The sequence below is a fragment of the Hippoglossus hippoglossus genome, chromosome 17 (genome assembly GCF_009819705.1).
Source record: "Hippoglossus hippoglossus isolate fHipHip1 chromosome 17, fHipHip1.pri, whole genome shotgun sequence".
Classification (NCBI taxonomy): Eukaryota; Metazoa; Chordata; class Actinopteri; order Pleuronectiformes; family Pleuronectidae; genus Hippoglossus; species Hippoglossus hippoglossus.
Window position 1 is genome coordinate 2,774,243 of NC_047167.1, and position 27,962 is coordinate 2,802,204.

General features: G+C 40.8%; 1 protein-coding gene across 1 annotated transcript in view; it reads left to right on the forward strand.

The window, feature by feature from the left end:
* The window catches only part of LOC117777906 (cadherin-18-like), a 147,064-nt gene that overhangs the window by 117,991 nt on the left and 1,111 nt on the right, over positions 1–27,962 (forward strand). Inside the window, exons 9-11 of the mRNA XM_034613002.1 lie at positions 7,607–7,731; positions 11,430–11,544; positions 23,911–24,180. Of these exons, the coding sequence (XP_034468893.1) occupies positions 7,607–7,731; positions 11,430–11,544; positions 23,911–24,180 (510 nt within the window). The remainder of the gene's footprint in view (positions 1–7,606; positions 7,732–11,429; positions 11,545–23,910; positions 24,181–27,962) is intronic.

A 27,962-nucleotide genomic window follows, 5' to 3' on the forward strand; every position in this document is an offset into this window, starting at 1 on the left:
ACAGGCTTACATATGTGCTTTGCAGTGGTTTATAGCAGGGAGAAGGAGTAAAGGTCAACTTCACTGTGTTTGTAGTTGAGACCGGATAAAAAAAGTTCAGCTCCCTTGTGAATTAAGCAGAGAGGAGCGAGAGATTTTTCTAGATGCAGTATCTGACCTTCACCCCTGCCTATTACCTCGGGCCTGATCAGAAAGTGCCGCTCTTGCACTGGCGAGCTGCTCCCAAGATAAAACTACATAAGCCCTCTCTAATGGGATGAGCTGAGAGGCACCCAGAAAAGTAAAGCACAGAGGTTGAGAGGATTTAGACGAGGAGAGATCACAGCGAGGGAAGAGATGAGGAGATACGGACAGAGTATGAAACAAGATGTCAGGTTTGCACTTTGAAGTTTGCTTTCCAAGAACTGTATGTTTAACCCCTTAGTGTCTAAAGGGAGTATGAGAGTAGAGAAAACTCTCTACGTATAATTTGTTTACAGTGAAGCCGTTTTCAGACATGACCTCCGGGTAAAACCGGACAATTGCCGACAGAGTTTACCCAGAGTTTGCATTCACACATATGCACAACGTGGCGGGATGTTTTCTGCACAGATGCGTTCACAGCAGCAAAAAATTCTCCACATTATTCAGCTGACAGAGGCAGGAAGTGACATATAAACTCTGCTGCGTAGATCCCCTGCAGTGTTCCCACATCGACTTCTCCTGGATGTCTATGGACTTTATACGAGGAGTCCAGGCGGATAAACTCCGTAGAAAATGTGAAGCATCTCACTTCGGATATTTGCGTTCACAGATGCACATCTTCTGGAGAAAATATGGAAGGAGGCCAGTGCATGTCTGAAAGGAGCATAATAGTTTTGATTCTTGCACTGTGAATCTGCCCTTTATCAACCCTAAATTAATCCTTTTAGTATTAATAAATCATATACAGCAGTTTTAAGGCACATTAAAGAATCGGAGAATAAGTGTCCATATAAAGAACACATTCTAGATCATGTTCAACATCACCACTTTTCAACCCTAACCCTTCATACACTTTTTGAAGGAAATGGAATGTTGGCAGAATTAATTCATCTTAATGTGAAAATGTTGTCAAAGTATCTGAGAATTCATGATACTGCTTGCATCAGTAACATACTCAATTTCCTTATGGGGTTGGGAAAGGTCGCGGTGTTGGTTTACCAAAAGGCCAACATGTCTTCAGAAAAGCCACACTCTTTCCATTAACCTTCCCACCGTGTTTTTATTATTTAACCCTAAACCACAGATGTGACTGTGGATATAAAACCCACTCTGCGTTTTCACAGTACTCAACATGTTTACACCCACCATCTACCCCAACCACTTCCACTGGACTCCCATGGAGGTGGGAATACCAAATTAGTTTTGAGTATATGAAGGTGATTATAGGAGACGGGGTTGAGAAGATTGTGTGGCTATGTTGAAAACACTGGGGGTTGGTGTTAGAGATAGATATGGCTGAATGTAACTTTTATCATAAATCTACACCCACTAGTAAACATACCATTGTTTATCAATATACTTGTCAAGCTTTTTGTGTAATTTCGCCGCTTGAAAAGAGATTAATAAATCAACTGGATGGGGTAACTGGACTTCACTCAATGATAAGTCATAGAGCACTGCTTATGTTTTTATATTGGGCTAGGTAATAATTAGTGGCATAGTGCCTCTTTGTAAGTATGGTGAAAAATGGCACAACAATTTCATTGTGTTGCATACATTGTAGTGTTTTACAGATATTTGTCAGGACTCAAGACATCCAGCTTGAACAGCGTTAATCACATAGAAAAAACTGGAATGTCTGTCATTGTACCCAGGGCCCAAAAAACAGGGTAATTTAGCCATGTTGATCAAACCAAATGTCGGCCTGACCACTAAGAAAAACTAAATACATGAATTCTGATGTCACCCAGTAATTCTATTTAGGTTTGCTATCCAGGCTGCATTTCCAATGCATTCCTTCCTAAGTATGTTATGCCTACACTCTCAAGAGATAATGAAGGAATTAAATCTCTGGAGGATTCGATTAGGGTAAAGAAAATCAAACTATAAAATGTCCCCTTCATTTGATATTATAGTCGTGGTGGCAGCGTATTATTATCAAACGTATTATCACTGTGTGTCGTCTCCTTCTGGTCAGCGGCGTGTGAGATATTGATTGTGACAGATGACTGAACAAACAAATGGAAGTTACAGACCCTAACCCATTGCAAAGGAGATATGAAACATCACAATCGAAATGAAAGAGAAAATTGACAGATGAGATCTTGATGACGTGACAGTGAAATTGCTGGTGAGAAACTTGTGGTGCTCATGCAAGCAACGCGAGTGAACACAACCCCGCAAATGTTCACCGGTTCTCCTTCAGAGAAGTGGAGGACCGGCTGAAGTCACTGCAGTTGCTGCGTTGTACCTGTTGTGGAAATGCTGGTCAGTTGTGGGTCCATGAGACCATCCAGGTGCACACAGCTTGAGGAACTGCCCAGTCTTCTGTAGGAGCTGCCTCTGGATAACTGCCATTTTCAGCTTTACCTGCAGTGCTGATCTTTGTGTTCCCTACAGGTCTCCAATCACTGCTTAGTGGTGTCAATCAAAGAAACCTGAGGAATAAGCCTTCGTCTGTCACAGTATCATAGTGGTAAACATTGTCATTTTAAATGCAATTTCTATATTGCTTTGTGTGCATTTAAACTTGAGCAACTTTAAGAAATGTCAGTCTTCAACAAAGCACGTAAAAAAGCACTGTGCACAGCCTGGACTATTTTAATAATGTCCTATATTCTATTTTGACCCAGTGATGATTCATATTTGCTGATGAAGGTTAATTTCCTTTAGAAGCCTTGCACTCTGACACATTTTTCATTGACTCGGAATATAAAACATTATTACTTATTTTTTTAATTTACACTCGCTATGTTAACTGCATATGAGTGAATAAAACATGAGTGAAGAGTAAATGAATAATAACAAACAATACATTTAAATAAGCATGAACTGATCTAATTGAGGTGGAACTTTATTAACTCATTAAGTTGCATCGTACTGTAGAAGGAGACAGTTTAAAAGTTTGTCATGTCATTTAACTCAAATAACTATTCCATCAATGTTAAGATATCATGACTAACCACTCTGATCAATTTATAATACTAGTACTGCATTAGTATATACAATTAATTTAGTCCACAGAAGGTTGTTTGGTGTGAGTGGCCATACACATTCATGCCAATGTTTGACCATGATTTAACAGTTTTAAGGAACACTCCAGGAACTGCAGAAGTCAAAACGGTGGCAAAGGAGACTAGTTGGCATGGATGTAAAAAAGTTTCACACTTTTCTATGCGTTAAACCTACCATAAGGAATGAAATCTAGTTATCACTTTTCTTAAGGCTGCTGCACACTAGAGGATAATCGAGCAGTTTTAGGACCTGATGTACTCCTTCTGACAATGGGGTGTGTTCCCAACCAAAGGTCCGCTGGTGCAGATTATCTGCCAAAATAAATGTCAAAATATCAAACATGTTTAAATTGATGATAATCGGCTCTGACAGAAAACCGTATTTATAAAGCGTTTTTCTAGTCTTGCTGAACACTCAAAGCTTTTTACATTACAGTTTATTGCCATTCACCCATTCACACAAACATTCATACACAAACATTCATTCAGCTATACACAAACCGGAAGTTGCTTATAGCTGCGACTATAGGCAAGTGTAGCCTCTTTTAGGGGTGCTCAAGTCAGTCCATCTTTGGGTTTTAAATATATTGAATTAATAAATTGCTCTTGTTGGGATGCTTCAATTTTACTTGACGAGTAGAAATCGTCATCTTCACCTGTCTCTCTACTGTTCTGCTGTGTGTGTGTGTGTGTGTGTGTGTGTAAGCACCACATCCACTCTTGGTGGAGAAAGAGAGAGAATGACAGAGTGAGAGGCTACCTGGATCTAAATGACGCAAGGTAATGAAACGAGTGCACGTACAATCAGATAGTGGGAAAGTTAGAAACCTATAAAGTATGGTTATTGTTGCATGCTGTGAAACTACAACTGCATTTAACAATGGACAGCGTATGTAAGTGATGCACCTAATTATTTTAGTTGAAGTAATCACGATGTGTCTCATTAGGATAGAATTTCTACGATTTATTTTTAGAACATTTATGGCCAGTAAACTGAGGCATTAGAACTCTGCAAATCTGTCTGTTTTGTCTGAGATGCAACATGAACTTGCTAAGGCAGTAAAGATGTTAGCTGTGGTAAAAAGCCTTTAAAAATAAACCTATTTATACGACCCTGCAGACCATCTGGTTGACAGCACAAAGAGGGAGAGAGGAGGATAGAGAGACAGACAAAGAGAAAGAGCAGGATGGACTGAGAGCAAGAACCAGGTGAGAAAGTGTTAGCAGTTGTTTTGCCCACAGTCTATACAATGGACTTATCAATGATTTTACGCTACTAAACACTTGTATACTGTTTCAACTGTGGCTTCTCCCCAACCTCTTCTTACATTTATTTTTAATGGAAGTATGTTTGCTTTATTTATGACCAGACTACTAGTATATATATTTTCTATTTCCATACAATATCCCAATAGGGAATTGGGTTGTATTGCGGCCATACAATGCTGGCTAGACCAGCTGTGGCTCTGGAGGTACACTGGGTCGTCAGTTAACCTGAGGTTGGCAGTTCGATGCTCGTATCCCCCATTCTGAATGCCGAAGTGTCCTTATGCAAGATACTGAACCCCAAATTGCCCCAATGTCTGTGATGACAGTGTATGAGTGATTTGTGATAGGTGCTGCACATAGATGCCTTGTATGATTGTGTGTGGTAATGGGTGTATGGCAAAACTGTACTGTAAAGAGCTTTGAGTAGTTATGAAGACTTGAAAAGCGTCATTTAATTACAGACCATTTACCATCTACAATACACTGACCACTGAATGAGAAGAGCCTTGTTACATCAGCGCCTGGGGTTAGCATCCACAGTCTGTAGTTAGGTTTAGACAACACATTTAGGTTCAGAATAATTTCTATAAGTATTATAGCATATCCTCAGTAACTATGTCAAGTCAGCCCTGCAGAAAGACCGCACATGCAACTTGTTTTCGTAGAGGACATTAATTGATTAAAAGAGAGACATTGTGGGGTATGGAGGTGTTGAGTGGATCAATGCTGTGAGAAGTGTGAGAATGTTTTTGGTTCATTATTAAACTCTCCGCCATAGTGTGATGATAAACTGAGATGTTCAAGGCTCTATTTATAAAATCTATCTTCATGGTCTAAAGATATCCAAGTGTCTGTATTTAATATCTCTTAATTACTCATGGGTGTGTTCTGGGTGTTACGTGCAATAAACCAATCCATCTACCGTTCCTTTTAAAAGCTAGGTAGGCTTGGGTTTGACAGGTGGTAAGAGAGGAGGCGTCTCTGCTGAGGACACAGGTCTGCTTAAATACCTGTGTATTGGCACAATTGGTCAAACAACTGGCTAGTTTCAATCGTCATTTGTGCTGTGTCTCATAATAACAGAGAAATACCGTGTTGGTGACTTCACAGCAGGTTTTTGTTGGTGTAACGTGCAAACACTGTTCACTGCCTCAAGAGAACAACGCATCGACAGTGCACCTGACCACACCTCATTTTAAAACAAACATCCCCCTTGGTCCTCGAGTACAAGTGTATTCTGTGCTGAACAGGAAATGGATGACTGTGTCAGTCTGAAACCAGCAAAGACACTTGCATCGCCCTCCGCACCACATTGGGCCAGATGTAAGTTCATGTTCCTCCAGGGTTCTCTTCTGCAGCGTTTTTTGCTTTTCATCTTGACTGATGGTCGACATCATGTCTCATGGGGTTCTCTACCTGGTTTTAGGCACTGGTCCTTTGTGTGGAAACAATCTATTATTGGTCAGGACAGAAAACTGTGGTGTTGGAGCCTTGAAGACTACATGTGAGGTACGGCTTGACAGAATATTATCATCTGTAGGTTGTTGATCCATGTAATAACAACAGTCCAGGCTTCAAGAGGTAGCATTTTTTATATTATTTGAAGTGATAATGAAACAACTGTTGCCATTATATACAAATACACGTTCTAATGTGTTTGAAATGGATGAGGAGGTACTGTTGTTGTGTGGGAATCCGAAACCTTTTATCCAAAAGGTTCTGTGTATTTTCCACCCTACGACCAAGCCCCCATCCAGCTCCTGATTAATTTGTCCACCTTTGTTAGGAGACATAAATGTTAGATACACACATTTTAAACACTGTAACCACAGGGCCTTATGATTAATGAGTCACCAACATAGAGTATGTGCCATCTGTTCTTTCTCATTTTTCCCCGTTTTATGGTGTTTCATGTTTTTATTGGTGAGACCCTTTTCAGTAATTATGTATCACCTCGTCCACATCTGGATCTCCTCCAAACTGCGTGTGCTCTGAAAAACTGTGGTCTTTGTTAAATTATACATGTGATTATAATCGACTGTACATTATGGTAATGAAATGGCCTTTGAGCACCAGACGAGCTCCATGTAGAGGATTATATAATGAGCTCATTGACTCAATGAAAGCCTTCAGACATTACCCAGGTGATCTTTGTACAGTCAATTACATCATAACGGCCGCACAAATGAAATGTGCCACATCAACATCAATCGATATTTATACATACAGAGTGTATTTATTTTTTCAAAAGTACAAAATGTTTTGTTTCTCCATCTTCCTCTCTTTTTTAAATCAATACCTTTTCTGTTTGTTGCTGCCTTTTTAGTCTTCATTTCGTGCAGTGAAGACTTTATTCTCATATTTTTTCGGTCTTTTTCTATTGTAGGAATTTTTTGTGCTCTCTGAAATCATAATGATTTTTAATTGTGTAGGAATTTCCAATTATTTATTTGTAAAGCTTTTTTATGTTTTAGTTAAAATAAACAAACATTTTCTTACATTGGTATGACAGGTTACAAACGTCTCTTTCCTTACATCTGTCAGTCATTTTTCTCTCAATTGAAACAATGCATGATGGTACATATTGCTTGCTGCGTGGCCATCGGTTGTAAACTACTTTTCATTGTGGGATACTATGAGTCTATCATATAGGTTATAATAATTCTTAATACACATTTGGTCATGAAAACTCACTTTAAAGTGTATCGTAATAGAGAAATAGATAAAGATATAAAGATAGAGATTTCTTCATGTAAATTTATGCAGAGAGGAATCAAAGATATACTTCTGTTGGTGAGGGTCATGTTAGTCTGGTTTATGTTAATGATCTCATTGACCTTGGTTTGTATGTATACTGTTAAATACAGCTGGTTTCTTCTGAATGGCAGCATTTTCCTCAGATCATATCCCATTAATATACAGTGAGTGAATCTGCAGAACAAGAAAGAGCTTCTTTAAAACACATCAGGGAAAATGTACCCTGTAAAACAACAAGTTCAGAACACTATCTTTATCATGGACAGCTCAAATAGAAAAGCTGCACCCTTCCTCCCATTGTCAATAGGAGACCATCATGTCTCTTCTTTGGCAATACAGAAGGGATTCAGCAGCTAATGCCTGTTTCTTGTGTTCATTTTCAGATAACCCACGTATGGTGAGTCACGTCCCCGTCACAATCCAGGTCCTGGACGTCAATGACAACGTTCCGTCCATCTCTGGGGGCAACAGTGCCGTCATAGTGTGTACGAGCACCAAGAATGGACAGGTACGGTGCTGATTTAAGGAGAACAAAACACGTGTTTGGTTTACACTGATGATGTCAATTTATTCAAATCTGATCATTAGCAAAAAGAAAACATTATTTATTATTTGTAACGCTTTGAGAACCTGCTTATGTGAGGGGGAAAAGGAATTCACATCATGTTTATTTTAATTGTTACATCGATTATGGGGTGAGTAGGAAAAATCTGACCTGAAAATTCGCAAACTCACTGGAGGCAAAGTCCCAGGGGACATCTGTAGTGCACATCATCTCTCCCACGATGTTTCGCTTCAATAGCACCTCACAGCTTAGATAAAAGCAGAACACGTGTTACATAAGAGAATGTATGGTGTGAACCTGGATTTAAAAGTCCTGTGAGTTGTGTGGCAGGAATTTTTTTTTCTGTTTCACTTTAAGGGCCAATCTGTCCATCTTGCTCCCCAGGTGACATGTCTTTCACTCTCATCTTCATGATGCTGAGACTGTGGCTTGTATGGGTCCAGATGTATGGTTATACCTTAAAGATTCTGAGAAGAAGACACCAAATAGCCGAAGTCATGCTGTAGCCTGGGTGTGATAAATAAGAGGGCAGGCACAGCCACGTCTCCATCAGACAAGTCACCGTGCTGAAATATTTTCCACACAGAGCTACAGCAGCTCAGCTTGTTGTATTGTGACTATATGATGTCATGTCATGGGATTTCACAATGCAGGGGTCATTAGCTAGATAAGATTATTTTTGTATGTACTGTATATATATATGTGTGTGTATTAAAATTGTTCCTCAGAAAAGCAAATTATTCCCTGCTGAGGAACAATGACTGATCCTTTTCCCCAAAAAATGTATTTAGATTGTGACCTGTTTGAAATATCTTCAGTAGGAACTATCGTCTTTAGACTGAGAGCCACAAACAGACACTGAGAGACGGAACAACACATAATTAGCTTTGGATGCACACCCAGACTTATCTTCAGGCATAGGTACACTGAAGAAACGCCATGACCATGAAGATGAAGGTACAGCCTTACAGCATGATCTGAGGGAACAAGCTCTCAAATTCAGGGTTATCTCCTGGTCCTGTCTTCCTCTCTGAGTTGATGTGCAGCATGAAGGAATTGAAACATATAGTACCAGGTCAAGTTGACTCTGCAGAAAAGGAAACGTCTCCACAGAACTCAGTTATGTTCATCCCTCAAACACACAAACATACAAAGTAGAGCACATAACACAATAATAAAACCACATTCCGCTGCTCTCTCTCTCTTCTCTCTCTCTCTCACACACACACACACACACACACACACACTGGCAAACACTCACTAATGTTGATCTGTAGCCTTTTTGTTGTGTGTCTGACACCATCAGTGGGGGATTTATCAGCTGAGCTGCAGACTTTGCAGCTTCTTGGACCCATAAATTATTCAGACTGTGGAGCGTGCTGATGCTTCCGCTGCTGGGCCAGATAGCAGCAGAGACGTTCATATTAAAACCTAAACGCGAGCCTGCCTCCCTGACACCCCCTCATCCCCGCCACCCCCCCCCCGCCAGCCTCTCTGCTCCAGAGCAGGCCCACTCTGAACCAGCAATGATAAAACACCTTTTTTTTTGTGTGCAAATCACAACAGCACACATCTGCATCACGGCAACTCCTGCACTCACATGTGTACACACAAAGGTGACGCATCACACACGTTCCCACTGTCTTATGTGTGTCGCCCCTTCTGTCTGCCGCCTTCTCTGCTTTTCGAGCAAATCCAAGCTCCAGTCTGCTTGTTTCCAGCGCATGCACTATATAATCATTTAGCTTGGCCACAGGCACATGCTTAGCACAGTCAGTGTCAAGGGACGGCTCTTTTCGTTACACTGCTGGTATTGCAATAAATTGACACAAGGAAATGCTCATGCTTGGCACATCAATCTGGTGTGACAAATTTCTGCTGCTGCATTTGGGGATTCACTTGTCTACTACATTTGCATAATTGGTTTCAAAGTGATGAGACTGGCTGTTTAGGTTGTGGGGCATACAGTACATTTAATATGCATCTCTTGTGTGCTGTAAGTACAAGCACACGAGTCCAAGGGCTCAGAATGCAAAGCGTCATTTGAGATTTCCACCTTCTTTTTTCAACACATGTACATGAGAAATGTCATGTAGAGGAATGTGACTGAAGTAGAAAAGATTAATTTCACGTTAATAATATTTATAATATTATATTTATTAGTAGATAATCTGCTGAAACTAAGAATTATGGGGTTTTATTACCATAGTATGAGTGCTTTATATCGACACTGTGAGTGGGACCCCTCCCATGGAGTCTGCCGCGTTGCACCATGTTTATACAGTAGCCTGGAGTGGACAAATCAAACACTGGTTCTAAAGGGGGCCTTTCACGTTCTTATGTTATCTGAAGGCTAATGTTAGCTGCCTTTAGACATGCAGTAATCTCCAGATATTCTGCTGACATCCTCCGAAGGGGCAGAACGTGAGAACACATTTGAGTTAGAGCCTGCGGACATTCTCCGGAGTTTCACCATCCAGCCCACTAGACTCTGGAGAATGTCAGAATGAGCGTATGTTTAGAATACAGCAGGAGAACCTCTGGAGGATTCACTGCAAGCGATCAGGCTTCACGACTAGAAGCCATTAAATTCTGCCGAAGAAATTTGGATTAAAACTCCTCTGAAAGGATCATCCAATAAATAGATTAACATAAATATGTCAATCTGTAAGCAAGCACCCTCCCACTAAGTTCCTCTCCGTCTTCCACTCGTGCTGACATCACGTAGAGGCAAAACCCAATGAGCTGTACTCAGATTTGGGGATTTAAATTCGAAGCGTCAGTTGAAAAGTTAGGTCAGAACACAACTAGGACAAGTTATCTGCATTCAGGCTGGTGCTGATTTCGATCTGTGGGTAAAACCTTCTTATTAAACCGTCAGAGGCTGATGGGTTTTGCTTGTCTTGAGCCGTCTGGAAATAAGGCTTTAAATGCTTCTTGCATCCATGGTCTCTTTACAACGAAACGTGATCTTTGACTAAGAGGCAGGGCAATAAGGAGATGAAATGATAGAGCAGATGATAGTTATATGGTAATTAGATGTGGGGAAATATTGTGTTCCATTTGCTTAAATATAAAGCAGCCTTGAGGCAGGCGACACTAGAGTGAAATGAAAGAAGAGACACAAGACATGGGCAGAATGAAAATGAGCATGGGATATATTGAGACTGTAACAGACCTGTTTGCATTTGTGAGCGTGGTGCGGGGGTGTCAGTCCAGGACAGGTGATTACAAGGCTTGGGGGGGTCATTACAGTATATTGGTAGAAAAAAAACAATTACTACTGTGAATCAAGCTGGTTGATTTATCCAAGTTCTGAGAGTCGAGCTTAAAAATGGTGAAAAACCCTTGTTTGTAACCCAGTGAAGTACATTGCAGCCATCACCCCAAATACAGACTCACTGCTAATTCACAATTACCACAGACAAACCCAACAGCAGATCCACATAATGCTCAAAATTGAGATGCCATCTAATAGTTTACTTTGCATTTTCAGAAAAGCTTCAAAAGTAAAACTAATTAACGTCTTTTTTTTTGTTTAATAGACTCCAGAAATGACAAGAGGTCAAACTGGGTCCACTCAGACTGGAAAGAATTAAAACTGATTCTTTCCCTCTCTTTTTCTTACCAACTCTCATCAGGTGATTCAAACCATCCGAGCAACAGATCTGGACGACTTTGCGAATGGAAAGTTCTCCTTCTATGTGCCTGCTGAGCAGCCAGTTGATGGGAATTTTACCGTGAAGGACAATGGAGGTAAGACTTTAGTAAACAGGCAGGTGATTTAACATACAATATACAGTCAGTTATGAGTAATAACACGTTATAGCTACAGTACAGTAATACAGTCAGTACTAAGTAACACTTTATATTAAGGTACACTTATTCACCATTAACTAGTTGCTAATTAGGAGCATACTGGGTCTTTACTAGCCAGTATAAAGCACTAATTGTTGTAATCTGCATAACTCTTAAATATAGTGTAATCTTATGTAATAAACACAAACATAGTGCATATAGTTGCATGCCGAAGTGTCCTTGAACCCCAAATTGCCCTTCTCATAGATAAAGTGCTGCACATTGATGCACTGTATGAATGTGTGTGTGTGTGTGTGTGTGTGTGTGTGCGTGCGTGCGTGCGTGCGTGCGTGCGTGCGTTTGTGTGTGTGTGTGCGTGCGTGCGTGTGTGTGTGAATGTGAATGTAATGGATGGAGAAAGATTGCACTTTCAGTTAAAGGTTAATGAAGTCTACACTATATGTCTTCAAGTAGCTGAAAACTTTTCTGTATAAAACCAAGAACATGATCTCTCTGGAATGATTCTGTCTGGACAGAAGCATGACAAATTTGATGCTGCTTCAGTTAATGAGATTGGATTTTATAGGAAACAGTTGATGGAACGCACATTGAATATAATGACTCTGAACATATTAGTTTCACATTCAGTCTCAACATCTTGTGACTTATCAGAAAAGTGTAACTGCACTCTAAAATGTAACTTTTGATCTGTTAACTAAATTACATGACTGTGCTTTGCCAAAACACAATAATACTGGTTTTGATATCACTTTTATCACCACATTTGTTAATAAAAAACTAGATTTATGGGTTCAAAACACTTCATAATGCCACTTAGTGTTTGAAACTATCTTGGACTTTGCAGGGCCAGGTCAAAGGCTGGTATCCCCCCTGCCACTGGTGACCACTTGTGGGTGGGAATCTGGAAAGCTGTGTTATTTTTCGATTCTATGCTAAAACTCATAAACCACCACATTGTCTACGATTTAGAGACATTGCCCCTCCTCTCCTGCTCCTTGATTGTCTCTCTTACACGCTCACACCATTTAAACCATTGACTAAGACAGCCGCCTGTGCTGGTGGTTCAAACAGTTTGCTGTGACCGTGGTCTTGGCGGTCGGGAAACTCCAGAGGGGAGAAGTCTCTACTATTGTCGTAAAAGGTTGTGTGTGTGCTGCTACCAGAGCTGTCGCTCATAGTTAGACAACCTAGACAACTTAGCTTTAGCATGGCAATTGGTATGTCTTATGTGTGTGTGTTTACAATGTCTGTGTGTGGGGCTAGGGGGGAGGGAATTTGAATTGTATGCCTGACACACAAAGCTAGCAACTAGCTGGTGAACATAGAGGAACAATTTTTCACTCGATACCTATGATGTCAAAGCTAAAACAGAACTCCAGAGAACCTGTGTGGAGAACTTACAGAAGATCAACCAGTTCTAAGCATCATTTCCCTCTGGATACGATGCATAGGATTAAGGCCGAACGGTTTACTCTTGGTTTCATCATACAGAGACTCTCACTGTCTCGCAGTCCTTCAGCTTGTTTGCAAACTGTCACGGAGGAGAGGCGTCCATCTGGCCACTCTGCCATGCGGCCCATTGTCGGGTTCTTATTCCCCTCACTTACCAAACCCCTTCTCCACTGTTTTGGCAAAGCAGCCAGCTCTATATTCTAATAAGAATTACGGAGGCCACTGAGGCTTTGTTTTTGCTCTGATACCGATTGTCAGCTGTGAGACCGTGTTTAGGAAATGCATTTCAATGGATTTGGAACAAGACTGCAAAATAAACCAATGTGAATCTTAATATTTTCTTAAGCACACAATAGATTCATCAGGTTGACACATGATTTGAATGCAAATTAATGCACTGTTGTGTGTTTGTTGGATATGTTAATAGGACACATTAAGAAGTTTGCCAGAGCAACTTTCTCTGGTGAAAACAGGTTGTGTTTTGGAGTTTGCTCTTCTGCCCTCATGTGACCCATAGAACACCTACAAAGGTCTGACCTTCAGTTATGCTTCAAAATGTTTACCCTAATCAATGCTGCTAAAACCTTTATCTTTCTGATGTTCTCCTTTACACTTGACATCTATTGCACTTCTGTCCGTCCTGGGAGAGGGATCCCTCACATGTGGCTCTCTCTGAGGTTTCTACCTTCTTTTTACCCTGTTGAAAGGGTTTTTTTAGTAGTTTTTCCTTACTCTTGTTGAGGGTTAAGGGCAGAGGATGTCACACCCTGTTAAAGCCCTATGAGACAAATTGTGATTTGTGAATATGGGCTATACAAATCAAATTTGATTGATGATTGATTGAGTCTCAGGACAGTGTTGTCATGGACAAAATTACCTTGATTGATCTTCATCACTCTAATGACCACACAGTCAGATAGCATTTCCTGACTGCAGATCGGTGTTATGCTATTAATGGTTTAACACACCAATTAGAGATCAATCTGCTAAATGATGCATTCTGGGTAATTGTAAGTAATGTTGTGACAAAGATTACTTTGAATAAAATGTATGATCTCTGTCATTCTGCTGCATCGACTTGTATCCTTAATATGTGTCTGACAATGTTGCAGGAGCCTAAATCCAATCTGGTGGAGTGCTCTACCCTAAACCCGGTTTACTCTGAACTATGGAGAATGTCCGCACAATTGGGTCTGGACTTTCTCCGGAGTTTGCCTTTCCTTTCATTTTCCATTCTCCAGAGATTTTACTTGGCAGGAGAAACCTCTCACGTGCAGGGGCGGATCTAGGAGATGACAAGTTCCGTGGCTAAGCCCAGAGCACTGAGACCTAAAGCCAATTTTTGGGGGATAGTTCATTTGCACAGAATACAATTTTACTGAATTGTATAACTACTGCAAACATGACATTCAATTTGAGATTTTATCTTTAATCTTTGCTCACTATCACGGTTGAAGTTTCACTCTTAATCACTAGTATTATAAACTTAATAAGATTCACTGTAAGGAGTAGTACTGCATAACGACATACACACATTTGGTTCTGCACACACAAGACGCCAGTCCAGTCAGAGAGAAATGACACAAAGTTGGAACTTATTTTTAAAAAGCACACAACTTAGTGTTAAATAGAGCACATATTTTGGACACAGGACCTTAATTTGTTACATATAACCTTGGATTCATTTGTTTTTAATGGAGATTGGCGGTCGCACTCTACATCTCCAGACCACACAATCGGTATCAGTTCGAATTCCTTTGAACTTGAAATTTAGTTAAATTTCTTATTTAGTTAACTGAACACAAATCACCTTTTGTGCTCTATTGAGCGATAGTTGCTGCTTCAGGCTTAGTTTGGTTTCTAGGCTGCGTTCGCACTAACATTAACATTTCTGACAGTACATTCATATCACATCACGACATCCTGACTAGTTCTGCTCTATGAATTACTGAAATTAACTAAAATGTACAATTCATGTGAATCATCAACCCAGCTGAGCAGCTAGCTCAGCTGGATAATCCTCGTCATTCAGAGGAACACATTGGAGTGAGTGTTCTTCCCTCTGGACACACTGTCAGCACCAGTCCCACTTTATGACACTGTAAAAATAGATTCTGGGCTGTTGAGAAGACATTAGGGGCAGCAGCCGCAGAGGCCACCCCTAGCTCCGCCTCTGCTCACTTGTACATTGGCTTTCTCACATTTAGCCCCCAGAACGTCAAGAGATTACCCAGAGTTTAGTGCATGTCTGAAAGCAACTATAGTTATTGCAGCTCTGGTGTTTCCCACGTGGCTGTACAGCATATGCTGTGTAGTACACCAGCTCCAGGTAATTTACATATGGAGCATGAGATTGCCGCATAATGAAGCATGGCTCAGTGTTACTGCTGCCAAAAAAGAAAACCTGCAGTGTGGGCTGTGTGTGGCTTCCACCTGTACAAACACAGTCTCCTGGCATCATTACCACCGAGTCTCGTCTCTTTGCTTTTGGTGGAACAGGTACCAGGCAACCCCCCCCCCCCCCCCCCCCCCCCCCCCCCCCCCCCCCCCCCCCCCCCCCCCCCCCCCCCCCCCCGCCTACTGAGATCTGCTTTAATGTCCAGGAGAAAACCTGCTGCACCGTTGCCTTGGTTACCAAGCAAGTGAAGTTGTCTGTTTATTTCCTCTCCCCATTTAGCTTTGCACTCTATCTGTCTTGAATAAAGAGGTCGGCCTTTAGTTTACAGGGATGTGTATCAGGTTGTATGATGTTCTTTGGCCTTTGGTCTTCTGTCTTTTGGTCTTTACCCTGACCCAGTGTCCCTGTATCCCTTTATCCATGTCTCACTTTCTCTTCCTCGTCTTTTTTTCTCTCCAGTCTTTTTGGAAGTTGCCTGCGTTTGTTGTTGTTGCAGTTGCTTTCTGCATTTGACTTGAAACAGACACAGAAATGGGGAGAGTTGACAACAATCTCAGTAATGAGACGCGGTGACAAGTTTCGGACAGGGAAGTTGGACAGCACTCTGTGAGGCCACCACTGTGGGCAATTTGTTGTTGTTGTTGTTTACTTGTGCTCATAGAATACACACTACCGTCACGATGGCTACCTTGCAGGTAATCATTTGTCTGCTGTGGGAGGAAGCCAGCAAGTATTAAAAGATCATTTAGTGTGGGCCTCCTGCAAAATTCCAGTACTGACAGATATGTAATAAGGGAGAAAAACCACTGAAAGAAATGACGTGTATACCCCCTCCAAAAGAGCCAATTTTCTTATGCAATGTGATTCATAACCTTTCATATATTTAAGTTTAAGTGAAAGCCACCAAATGTTAAGTGTTTTTTAAAATCAGATTTTACTTTTTACGATTTATACATATCGTTCGTATGAATATTCCGAGTATTTTTGTGGCTTTCTGTATTAATTTAGATGTGAGTCTGTTATCCTAAGGAACTGCCAAGGCAACATGGCGGCTGATTACTTGCCAATGAGGATACTGACACCAACATAATATAAAATGTCCATGGTTAAGTTAAACATGTCAGGGGGCCACATCCTTCGACTGTTCATTTGAAGACGATTGCATCACTGTGGTGTGACAAGGTTGTCCGATAATGCAGGTTTCTTCAATATACTGCAGAAGAATCCATCCTTCAACTCCCAGTTATAAGAGGATCCAACAGCTGGGTCCTTCTAGGCCGAAGCTGTCCTTCGATTCCGTGTATCCTGATCACTTTGAAAAGAGGATATAGCAGACTCAAACAGTGGCCAAGGTTAAACTGGACCAAACTGTTATTTTGGTTCAGACTTTTTGTTCTCTGACGTAGACCATGTCCTTCAAAGGAGGAATTGAGAAACAGCAGACACCTTAAATCTTGTGCTTCTGCTTTTATTACACCTCAGTTGAGCCTGTTGGCACTGTAGGGGAGTTTTTCTTTGAATAAGAGAGGTTGCCCAAAAAATCTGCAGATCCACACAAGCCTTTTTTCAATCCAAACGAAACATCAAAATTCAGAGCTTCAGTAATCTTAGTTTCTTCCATCACTGGAACTGTCACTGGTACTTGCTCTCTTGGTTTCTCTGTGTGAAAACTATATATGTACAGCCAGAGTAGCATGTCATTAATGTGGGGAGCAGAAAGAGCCCAACAGCAAACCGGTGAGAATTAAACTTAAGTGGGAAAAAAAGGAAAAGTCTCCAAATTAAGAGACTGTTTGTAGAACACACCCTGAATCATTGTGTGAATCAACACAGCAGTCCAGCTGCTGTGTCTCTACAGACTGTTGAAAAGACACAACTTGGAAAAACATATGTCTGGTACCAATGTGCAGCGACACCCACAGGTCACAGCTGGGCTGTGGCTGAGGGGTAGAGCGGTCGTCCAGAAGGTCGGCAGTTTGATCCCAGTCTTCGCCATCTGCATGCCGAAGTGTCTCTGGGCAAGATGCTGAACCCCCGAATTGCCCCTCATAGAAAGTGCTGCTAACAGATGCACTGTATGAATGTGTGTGTGAATGGGTGAATGGCAAAACTTTACTGTAAAGTGCTTTGAGTGGTCATCAAGACTAGAAAAGTTCTATATAAATACAAACCATTAAGCTGTGTATAGTTATATACTTAGGTCTATACCAAACTAAGAACTAAGTGGATGAGGATGGCAAATATTTTTTCTATATCGATATTAAATCAACGCTATGTAGAATTCCCAGATTTTCAAAGAGGGTTTGGTGAGACATATAAAATATTAGACAATAATAGAGTAAACAAGCCAAGTTAACGCTCTGAGCTAATGCAAGCTAACTATGTTAATGAAACCTTTTTTTCCCCTGACACTAGATTTCATAGACAGTATCCTGCTTCTCACTCATACTCACATCCACAGCTGCCTGTGTGTGTCGGTTCTTCACCAAGTGGGCAGGACTGCAATGTAGGGGAAGGATTTTACCCCAAAAGGTTCGCCTCGAATCTTAGTTGACTGGGCAATCGACAACTGATGATTAGAATCTTCGCCCTTATTTCTTGGCAGATGTTTTAACAGTCACAGATGTGACAGTGAGGAGGACGGTGGTGCAGTGGTCAGCACTATTGCCTTACAGCAATATGGGTTTGAACCATAGTTTGGTCAGGAGTTTGCAAGTTCTCCTTGTGCATGCATGGGTTTCCTCACGGTACTGTGATGGTACATACAAAAAAAAAATTCTGAAAATGAGAAAAAGCCCTGTGATCTCGGTTTATCACGGTTTCAAGCTTTTGCATCACCAACCCATAAAATATATCCCTTAAAGTAAAGCAACCTGAGGGGAGGACAGACCTGTGCCTCTTGTTGTTGCAGAGTTTGATAGCCACTGTGAAACAACTCTTAAATCTTAACTTCATAGCCTGTTATGCTGTTTTACATTATGATGGCAAAGGTAATCAGTTGCTGAATTATGTGTAAAAAGAATGTAATGTATAAATGAATGATTGAGTCAAATTCCATTTACCTTTTGTGGTCGGCACTCAGGGGTTTGTCAAGTCACTGTATTTCTGTATAGACCAGATAATGATCTTACCTTTACCTTAACCAGTTATTTTAGTACGTCATCAGTGAACATTTGACTCATTTTACCATTTTACTGTCTATAATATTACAGAGCTGATGTATTCCTCAGATTAGTATGTGGTCACGATGTCCTATTAGCTGTTTCTGTTGTCCCACAAGCGGATTTAGAAGTCACGGAAATAATCAAGATAGTTTATTCATGATGAAAAACATACACAGTAACAACAGTTATCACTCCTTGAGGCTCTTTTGATTTGAACATGTTAGTTGCTGCTGCAGGGAAGATCAGAGCGTTAGCTGGAAGGATACAGGTTATGGTTCCTCTGTGAGGTGTTCTGCGATCAAATAGTACAGTTGTTATGATTAAACTCTACTTTATTGACTTACTTACTTACTTACTCGAAATACTTTGAATCATTTAGCAAGCAGCATTTTTTCCCTCAGGGAGGTTATGTTTTCACTCCTCATTTTGGTTTACATTACATTTTGTTTGTAAGCAAGAATACACTAAAACTACTGGATGGATTAGAGAGGTTGCAGAACAGAAACCTCTGACAAGAAGGAGCTTGTGAACTAAGTGATTAAAAGCCCTCTGCACAAATCAAGATCAGTGACGTTTCACAAATTGCTCGTTGCAGGAGATCAGATGCACTGACCAGGCCTGAGCGGCTCGCACAAAATGTATACGACTGAAGATTGGACAGTGAAGTTTGATTTATTAATAATAAAACATTTCTCATCATTGCACCATTAGAAATCCTAATGGTTGTTCAATCCCCCCTAAGATTCCTTGTGGATCACACGCTGCAATATTGAACTGATCATTTTAAAATTCCAAAATGTGAACAGCCACAATCTGCTGTTTTATTTAAAGCACATGCGAGTAAGGTGCATTACCGAACAAAGGTGCTAACTTAGGTCTATATGGTATTTCATTTACCCAGGGGCAAACAACGCAATAATTGTTACTGTATGACGAGTGGCTTAGTACATCTAAAAACTGTAAAAAGACAAGAAGCTAATTCTCTGTTCAAGCAAAAGATGAGTTACACCATCCTCCTTGTCCCATTCTTCTTTTTTCACATTATCTCTGTGTGCACACGTGTGCTGTTAATTTATCGAACTATAATGTATGGAGTCCCAGTCGATTCTTTCCCTCCTTCCACCCCTGCCCTCTTCACAGTCACCTCTGGAACTTAATGAAGCCAAATTAAAGATCTAGTTGATCTCACTTACATGTTCTTCTCTCGCGAATGGCAGACATCAGAGCGGATAGAAAAGATCTATAGAAATGTGTCTCAACAGAGGTAATTGCAAGCTGGCTGCTGATAAAATCTGCAGCTATGGGCTATTTGAAGCAGGCAGGATCCTCGGCCAGCCATTACTTGAGAATTGATGGTATTTAGGAAAGCTGTAGGGTCCCGGTTGAATGAGGTTTGTAATGTTCTGGACTTCAAGCTCAACAGCTGACGCTGGATGAAAAACGGAGACAAGCAGCTCTTATCTAGTTGTTATGGTGTGATGTGGGCTTACACCAGCTTTGCTTGTACCTCCATTACACACACACATATTACAGTCTGTCGCCTGCTGTTTTTCTTGTGCAGAGACTGGAGTATAAATCAAATTGAATCGAATTATAGGGCTCGTGTTAATAAGCCATATGGATCATTTTGTGGGTTTACTGGGCACTGCTATTATCCTGTCGCTTTATAACCTCATTTTACCTCCAGCGACTTTCTCCTGCTTTTTAGCTCCAAATCTCATTTTCTAAAATGGCCTCACTCCTTTCCTCTTTCCCTCCTTTCACTCATTTTTTTAATTCTTCTCTTTCACACACACACACACACTACTCTCCCCCTTACTCCTCCCTCAGTTTCTCCCTCTCTTGACTCTCCCTCCATCTGTCATTTGAACATATTTCCTCCTCCCCCTCTCTCCAGGGCTGTTGCAGTTGTTTCCCGTCATCACACTTGTGCTTCGTGTATCACCACTTTCTCTTCCCCTTCCCACCACCTCTCAGTCGGGAGAGGATCGATGCTGCTGTTGAGAGAGTGCACCTCTGCTCCACTTTCTGCCAATTATATGTGGTTTACTAATTCAGTTTTTGTCCTTTAATCTTCTCCTGAGTGTCAGCGCGTCCTCGTCTCCGACCTCCCACACCCCTTGTTGCATTGTACACTCACAGCATGGCCGACACAGAGGGATACAGCTTGCATCTTGTTCTATGTTCTGATCATATGTCGACGAATTATCACAACAATAAAGGTTCAAAATGGATATGGAGCTTCAGCATCATCTCTGATCAGCAATTACCTTTCTGAAAACATTTCTTTTACATTAGAAGAACATTTTTCGGATTAAATTATACCAGAGCTTTTCTACCATTTACTTCAGAGACACGGGGGGGACTATTATCTGAGCAATTTATAGTAAAAGGAACAAAGATCTTTTTGGAACAGTATATGGATGATTACAAAGAAAATGTTTGAAAATAAGTGTGAATTCAAGAGAGAGAAGCCATGTGAGAGCATCAAGTGTTGTACAGGGCCCTGAAGACCCCAGTTATGACACCTCATGAAAAGTCTCATCTACCTCATTAATAAACAACTAGAGACCCACATCACACCTACTGGTTTTAGGCAGGATTGTTGAACTGTTGTTTTTTCAGCGATATATAAATACAAGCAACAGTTTCTTTAATTCAGTTATTTTCATGTGACTGTGGAATATTGCAGTATGGGACATCAAATGCAATTGTTTGATAATCTAACAAGATGACAGGCAGTTTTAAGGTTTTAATAATTGCATTGTTGATAGGTAACACGGTTCAAATGTTTGAGTAAATACATAACTGCAAGTTAGCACAGAATCCTTGGACTGCTGCTCTGAAAAGTATTGATAACATAGCCGACTGTTATAGCGTGGAGCTTTACCGGTGTAACTGGACTACCTTTAAAATGTTGACGTAAACTTTATTTAAAAACACAATCCTGGTTATGACACTGAAGCCCCATTAATGAATATATATCTTCCAGAAATGTCTGTTTGTGTGTGGCTCATATATCTCAAGAACAGTTCATTTTATTGGCTATGATTCGGGCTTGTTAGGCCCTAAGGAAGTGCAGTGTTGAATTTCTGTGAGATTTAGACATAGGATACGTTCAATATTAATGAACCTTTCAAATAAACAGGTGACCAGCGTTCTGCAGAAACAACAGCTGGGGTAGGGTTATAAACATAAGTCATCAAAGTTTAACGTGTGTTTCCATCCTTCTGTTTCCGACTAAAATCCAGTGAATTGGGGACAGCTTATCCAATTGAGGACAAAAGTTAAGTCCTTTGATAAATTAAGATGCCTACGTGTGTGTGTGTGTGTGTGTGTGTGTGTGTGTGTGTGTGTGTGTGTGTGTGTGTGTGTGTGTGTGTGTGTGTGTGTGTGTGTGTGTGTGTGTGTGTGTGTGTGTGTGTGTGTTCACCCAGAGGCGCCATGCAAGTCAACAGGACACACTATGTAAATGAATATATAAAGATGTGCAGAGTCCAGCGGGCACTGCCGGAATACATTACAAATTCCCCACACAAATGCAAACACATATATACACATGCCTCTGTCTGCTAGCTGGCGTGCTTGATCATAGCTGGGAGCTCCCCAGGGCAGTTGGGCTGTACAATGCTTTGTAAAGATACACTCTTAATACATATTCTACAGTTGTGTGTATCTTCTCTCAACCACTGCCTCAATTTATTCATTGTCATGATGACCAGCATCACTGCATTGAATGTCAAGTGGAACAGGCCTGAAGACATTTAGAATGACATGAACAGACATAGATATAGATATATAGATATATATATACTTTACATGTCCGGTTGTATATGACTCATTGATCAAAATTCTCAATAAATCCTGACTCCAAAGTTTAGATAAATGGGATGTAGGGGGATCAACATTTACAAAAAATATAATTAGATATTTAAATGGCATTGGACGAATGGTGTCTGGTCAGATACTGTATAAATCTTGGACACTTCCTTGGTTTTCCGTCAGATGCTCTGACACACTCCTTGTTTCTATAGCGTTCTCTGTTGCTACAGTTCCTTTTCAGCGCTGACAAATTTGCTGGTTGAAATAAATTGCATCTCTACCATTGTTCAAGCTGTGTATCCTCTGTTTACATCATCTGCATACATAGAACATGAGTGATTTCAATGAGTTCTAGCCCTATATATATTTATACGGCATCACAAAGGGCTCATTCCAGGCTAGGTCACAGTTCTGGATTTGTGGCAAGCCACTTTTAAATAACGCCAGTTACTTCATCTTTGGCCTGGGCTGCGTCTAATGCACCATGACTCCACATATTGAGGAACTGCCCGAGCAACTTCAAAGAGATTGAAGTACACGAGCATCAGTACGCAACTGAACATGAGCCGAAACACACATGAAGCCGTGGTTAGGAGGCATAGGCACATCCCACGTAATTCATCATTTATTCAACTTTGCATCGTAAAACAGACATTCAGGTGATTCTGACACCAGGAGGACAAAACTGCACCAAACTGTAAGATTAAACTTCACTTAGGACACTAGGTTCAGATGCAGCCAAAATAATTGAGCATGTCTGGTGCAAACCTGGCCAAACCTAGCAACAACAGGTTTGTTTACCCTGATACAAAATGAGAAGAGGACCTTCAGTGACAAGAGATGTTAAAGGAGAGGAATTTCCCAGTATAGAGCAACAAAAGCCCTCCAGCAAAGAGCAGCATTAAAGAAACACCCCTGATGGCAGAACATCTCTCCAAAGATTAGCATTTGTTCCCAGGACGACTGCATCTGTCGTCAGAGATTGTATCGAATTACTCTTGATTCTTTGATAGAGATAATCAATTATTAATATTGTTATTAGTCAAATTTTTAAGTTAACCATTTTCATCTTCTTTGGCTAAAAATAACTACAATTGTATTAAATGCTCATAATTTGAAATGGTTACTGATAATAAGCACCTTTGTACTTAGGAATTTTGATGTATGCTGCATTTCTTCAATTGTATGTCTGAAATACCCCATTTTAGTCATTAAAGTCAATTATGTGCCCTGCTCCTACTGTGCTCTACAAAATCATGTGGAGTGGTCCGTGATTATGGTTTCTATTTTTACTCAGCTTTCTGATTCAACTAATGTACTTGCCTAAGTTTCTTTTTTAATCCACCTTTCTCCCTTCTCTCTCACATCATTCAACCTCTCTTCTATCATTCTCTTATCTTTCTTCCTTCATCCATCTCACCATCATCTTTCATACACCTTCTTTCCTTGCCCGCCTGCCTGCTACAGACAACACTGCCAGTATAGTGTCTCGTCGGCGTGAAGGTTTCAGCCAGGACAGAGACCCGGAGTTCTTCAGCCTGTTGGTGGTGGTGGCCGATGGCGGCGAGCCTCCTCTAAGCAGCACCACTACACTCTCCCTCAGGGTGTGTGTTTGTCAGGGGAACACCAGGGGTCGCAACAGCCACAACATCTGTCAGGCCCAGGCCTTCCTGTCCTCAGCTGGTCTCAGCACCGGGGCCTTTGTTGCCATACTGCTGTGTATCGTCATATTATTAGGTAAGTTAGTGGTTGCATATGTCATGTACCACATGCCTCACCCACAACATGGCCAATGGATTCCAGTTCCAATAGTACAACATTAGTCCATTACCACAACTGGAAGTATTGGTGGTTCCATCTATTTGTATCCAGCTTTGCAGCACTGTTCTGAGGGTAAATACAATTTGTCCAATAACTGACTATAAAGAAAAGTTCTGGAAAAATGATAGATGATAAGATCAATAAACCAGCTACAGAGTGAAGCTTTCATTTCTATATAAACTAAACACCTCATTAGGTATGTAACAAAAAAGTCTTTCAGCTGCATGAACACAATTGTGTTTTGATCTGTGGTCAAGGAGTTGGTTCATAGTGTGATCTGTGTATGTATGTAACTTCAGCCGTGATGTAACAGATGGACAGGTTTTGGGGCAGCAGTTTGTACCTGCTGTCTCTGTAGTCCACTGCATTGGATATAAATGGCCTTTCTCCAAAAAAACACTGATTTCCGTTTGATGGCTCGACCCCTGATCAATGGCTGCTGTGAGTGGTTTGGGTTAGGTGGTCATAGATTCATGTTGTCTGTTTCTAATGTTGATCCAGTTTCTGGTCCAGGGTCCTCGCTCTTTCACTGATGTCCCTTATAGGTTTCATGTGTGATGATGAGGATGACTTCACGCATCTCAGTGGGGTTCCTGTCTTGAGGGTGTGAGAGATCTTGATGTGTTGAATGGTTCTTGGAAAGTGCAGGCTCCTTGTTAGTTGAGGATTTGTCAGATGTTCAGTCCATCTACCAAAGGGAACCCCACTCGGATGATTCAGTTGTTTGGTTTTGCTTTACCTGCATCTTTTCAAGTCTTAAACTGGTGTGATATTCTCATCATTCATTCCCCAGTTGGCTTGGAATGTGCCACAGATATGCTGTGCTACCCTCCTCCTCTCTTTGAGAAGATTTTGAAATTCTCACCACTTTTCTTTTAAAGTCATAAGTTAAATGTTTATAGTTAAGGCTTCAATTATATTATTATTATTCAATTATAGTCCCTGTCTGGAGGGTTTCCTTCATCTTCCAACATATACAACCACTTGACAGTGAAGTGACTTTTTGAAAAATTATATTTTTTTGTTATACACAATGTATACAATGAAACACTTCCAAAAGTACTGGTGGAAACTGTATTTTCCACTCTCCATTTCATGCTTAAAAACATATTACCTCAGGTACCATGCTTACTTGGCCCTTACAGCTCAACAGGAAGTAGAACACTGTGGAAAGTAGAACTATGAATTAGTTGCTTGGAATAGTAAGGAAACAACCCCAGACACTGGTGATAGTGATAAGAAACGGAGCATGAGATGGGGGCTTCTCATGAGAGGCTTCTGATCTGAGGGTGTGATAGGAGGCTCCTTCATATGCGGCAAAGAAATGCCTCCTTCCGTTGCTGAATCATCAGTGATCCTATGGGCGGATGCTTCTCCAGCCAACCTATATCCCAGGGTTGCGAGCTTCTGATAAAGAGCCAAGCTGCAGCAAGTGAAGCAGCTTAAAGAAGAATGCAACCATAGGCGCCGATATATGTTTCTGCCGGTGGATGCTCAAAACAGTTGAATGCCCCAAGGATTTAACCCTTCTGCAAAAACCATAGCCTACAAAATTCGATGCTATTCGTCTTTGAAAAAGTTATCAAACTTACGCATTTCAGCACAATAGTACATTACAGGGGGGCCGACGAACACACACACAAAATGTTTACGGGGTTTAAACAAGGTTTAACTAAAGTAAATGAAATGAATGAGTAATCTGTATTTATATAGAGCTTTTCCAGTCTTGATAACCACTCAATGTGCTTCACAGTACAGTTTTACATTCACCCATTCACACACACACATTCATTCAGTGCATCGACTGTATGTGCAGCACTTTCTCTATGAGAAGGGGCAATTTGGGGTTCAGTATCCAAGGACACTTCAGCATGCGGACAAGTCAAGACTGGAGGACGACCACTCTAACCCCTGAGCCACAGCCTCCCCCAAAGTAACAAGCAATGCTGCCAAAATAGATTCACATGAAGATATATCATGGGCCACCTGCGCACCACAAATACGACACCACAGTCGCCACAGATCGAAACTGAAGGTGTTGGAAGTCACTAAATCATGATGTAACTTTCAGCACAATGGACAGCTCCACTCATTATTTGATCACTACCAAACCTAACAGAAGTTATTGAAGTTTAGACTTTAACTAATGATACACACCATGAAATACACGGAAATAACCAATGCCGCCAAGTAAAAAGGCTCACATGAACATAAATCATAGGTCAAGTGATGGAAACCAATCTGACACCACTGTGGCTCTCCGCTCTTATAATACACTTAAAAAAAAACACAGTACAATAGTGTGGGCCACAGGCCAAACAACAATAACAACATAACAGTTAGCTATATTCTACAAGCCAAACAAGTTATGTTATTACACACGCAACGAAAGCATACAAGTAGACAGTCAAATTGTCAATTAACCTTGGTTGAGCGGTAGAGCGTTAGTCCTCCAACCAGAAGGTCAGTGGTTTAATCCCACTCTTCCCCATTTACATGCAAGATGCTGAACCCTGAATGGCCCCTCATAGAAAAAAGTGCATAGATACACTTTACGAATGGGTGAATGGAACTGTCAAGTACTTTGAGTGGTTCTCAAGACTAGAAAAGCTCTATATAAATAAAGATCATTTACCATTTAACCATCAACACACAGCTGCTAAATAGTAAACAGAATTTTTCATTCAGCAGGAAAGTGTTACTCAGCCGTGCACTTAATGAATTCATCTGCCATCGGATCCAGGTTCCCTTTTTATTTAAAAAAAATGAAAATGACCATTTAGAGCTGCAGGATGTTACAGGGACAGTGAGGGTTTCGTTTGTTGGGTGATCTCTGGCAACATGGTTCTCAAGTGCTCTCCCTGGTTGTCTTTAAGAAAATCCACTACATCCTGAAAAGGCGCAAAGGCAGACTCCTCATTGTTTCGCTACATCCGTGCACATAGCATGATGGAGGGTCAACCAGACTTCATTCCGGAAACAAAAGCCTCAACACATGTGTTTGACTGCAGAAGGACTAAATCTGCGATCCAGGGATGTTGATGCTGTATCCATGAGCTTGAAGTACTTTACATTTCTTCTGGCGTTTGAGAGGGCAGCTGGGGACACATAGAGGGAATCCTCCATAGAACAGGCCATCTCATTTCAGTTCGACCTCCGACCTGAGAAGGATGTGGCCCCCAGACTTTGGAATTCAGTTGAGAAATTGAGATGGTGCAGAGGTGAAGGTGGTAGAATATTCACGGTGCTGAAATGACGGCTGAAGAGAGATCGAATAAACCTCTTACGTGGCTTCATGTCATTTTTGTTTAAGACCCAAAGAGGTATTATTATTTAATATTTTACTAAACAGAGCAAAAAATCTGACTCAGTGCTTTTGTTAAAATACTTCATTTTACCTTCTAGCCACCTTCATTGTTCTATTTTGTAGTCATCAATCTTTTCATGTTAAAAGTGGAGCTGTTCTTGTTCTCTTCTACATTTTTGTCACTAAACATGAAAGCTTATTCTCGCTCTCTACACAGCCTGGCCTAGACTGAACACTTGGTAGACTATGATACATTCTCTTAAATAATCTCCTTAAAAGGAATGAAGCACATGGTTCATTCACAAGTATTATGAAGTGCGTCTTAATCCTCTAATATTTTTGCATTAATTTGTATTATACTGTTATTGAATGTCCCTGGTTTTCTCTAATA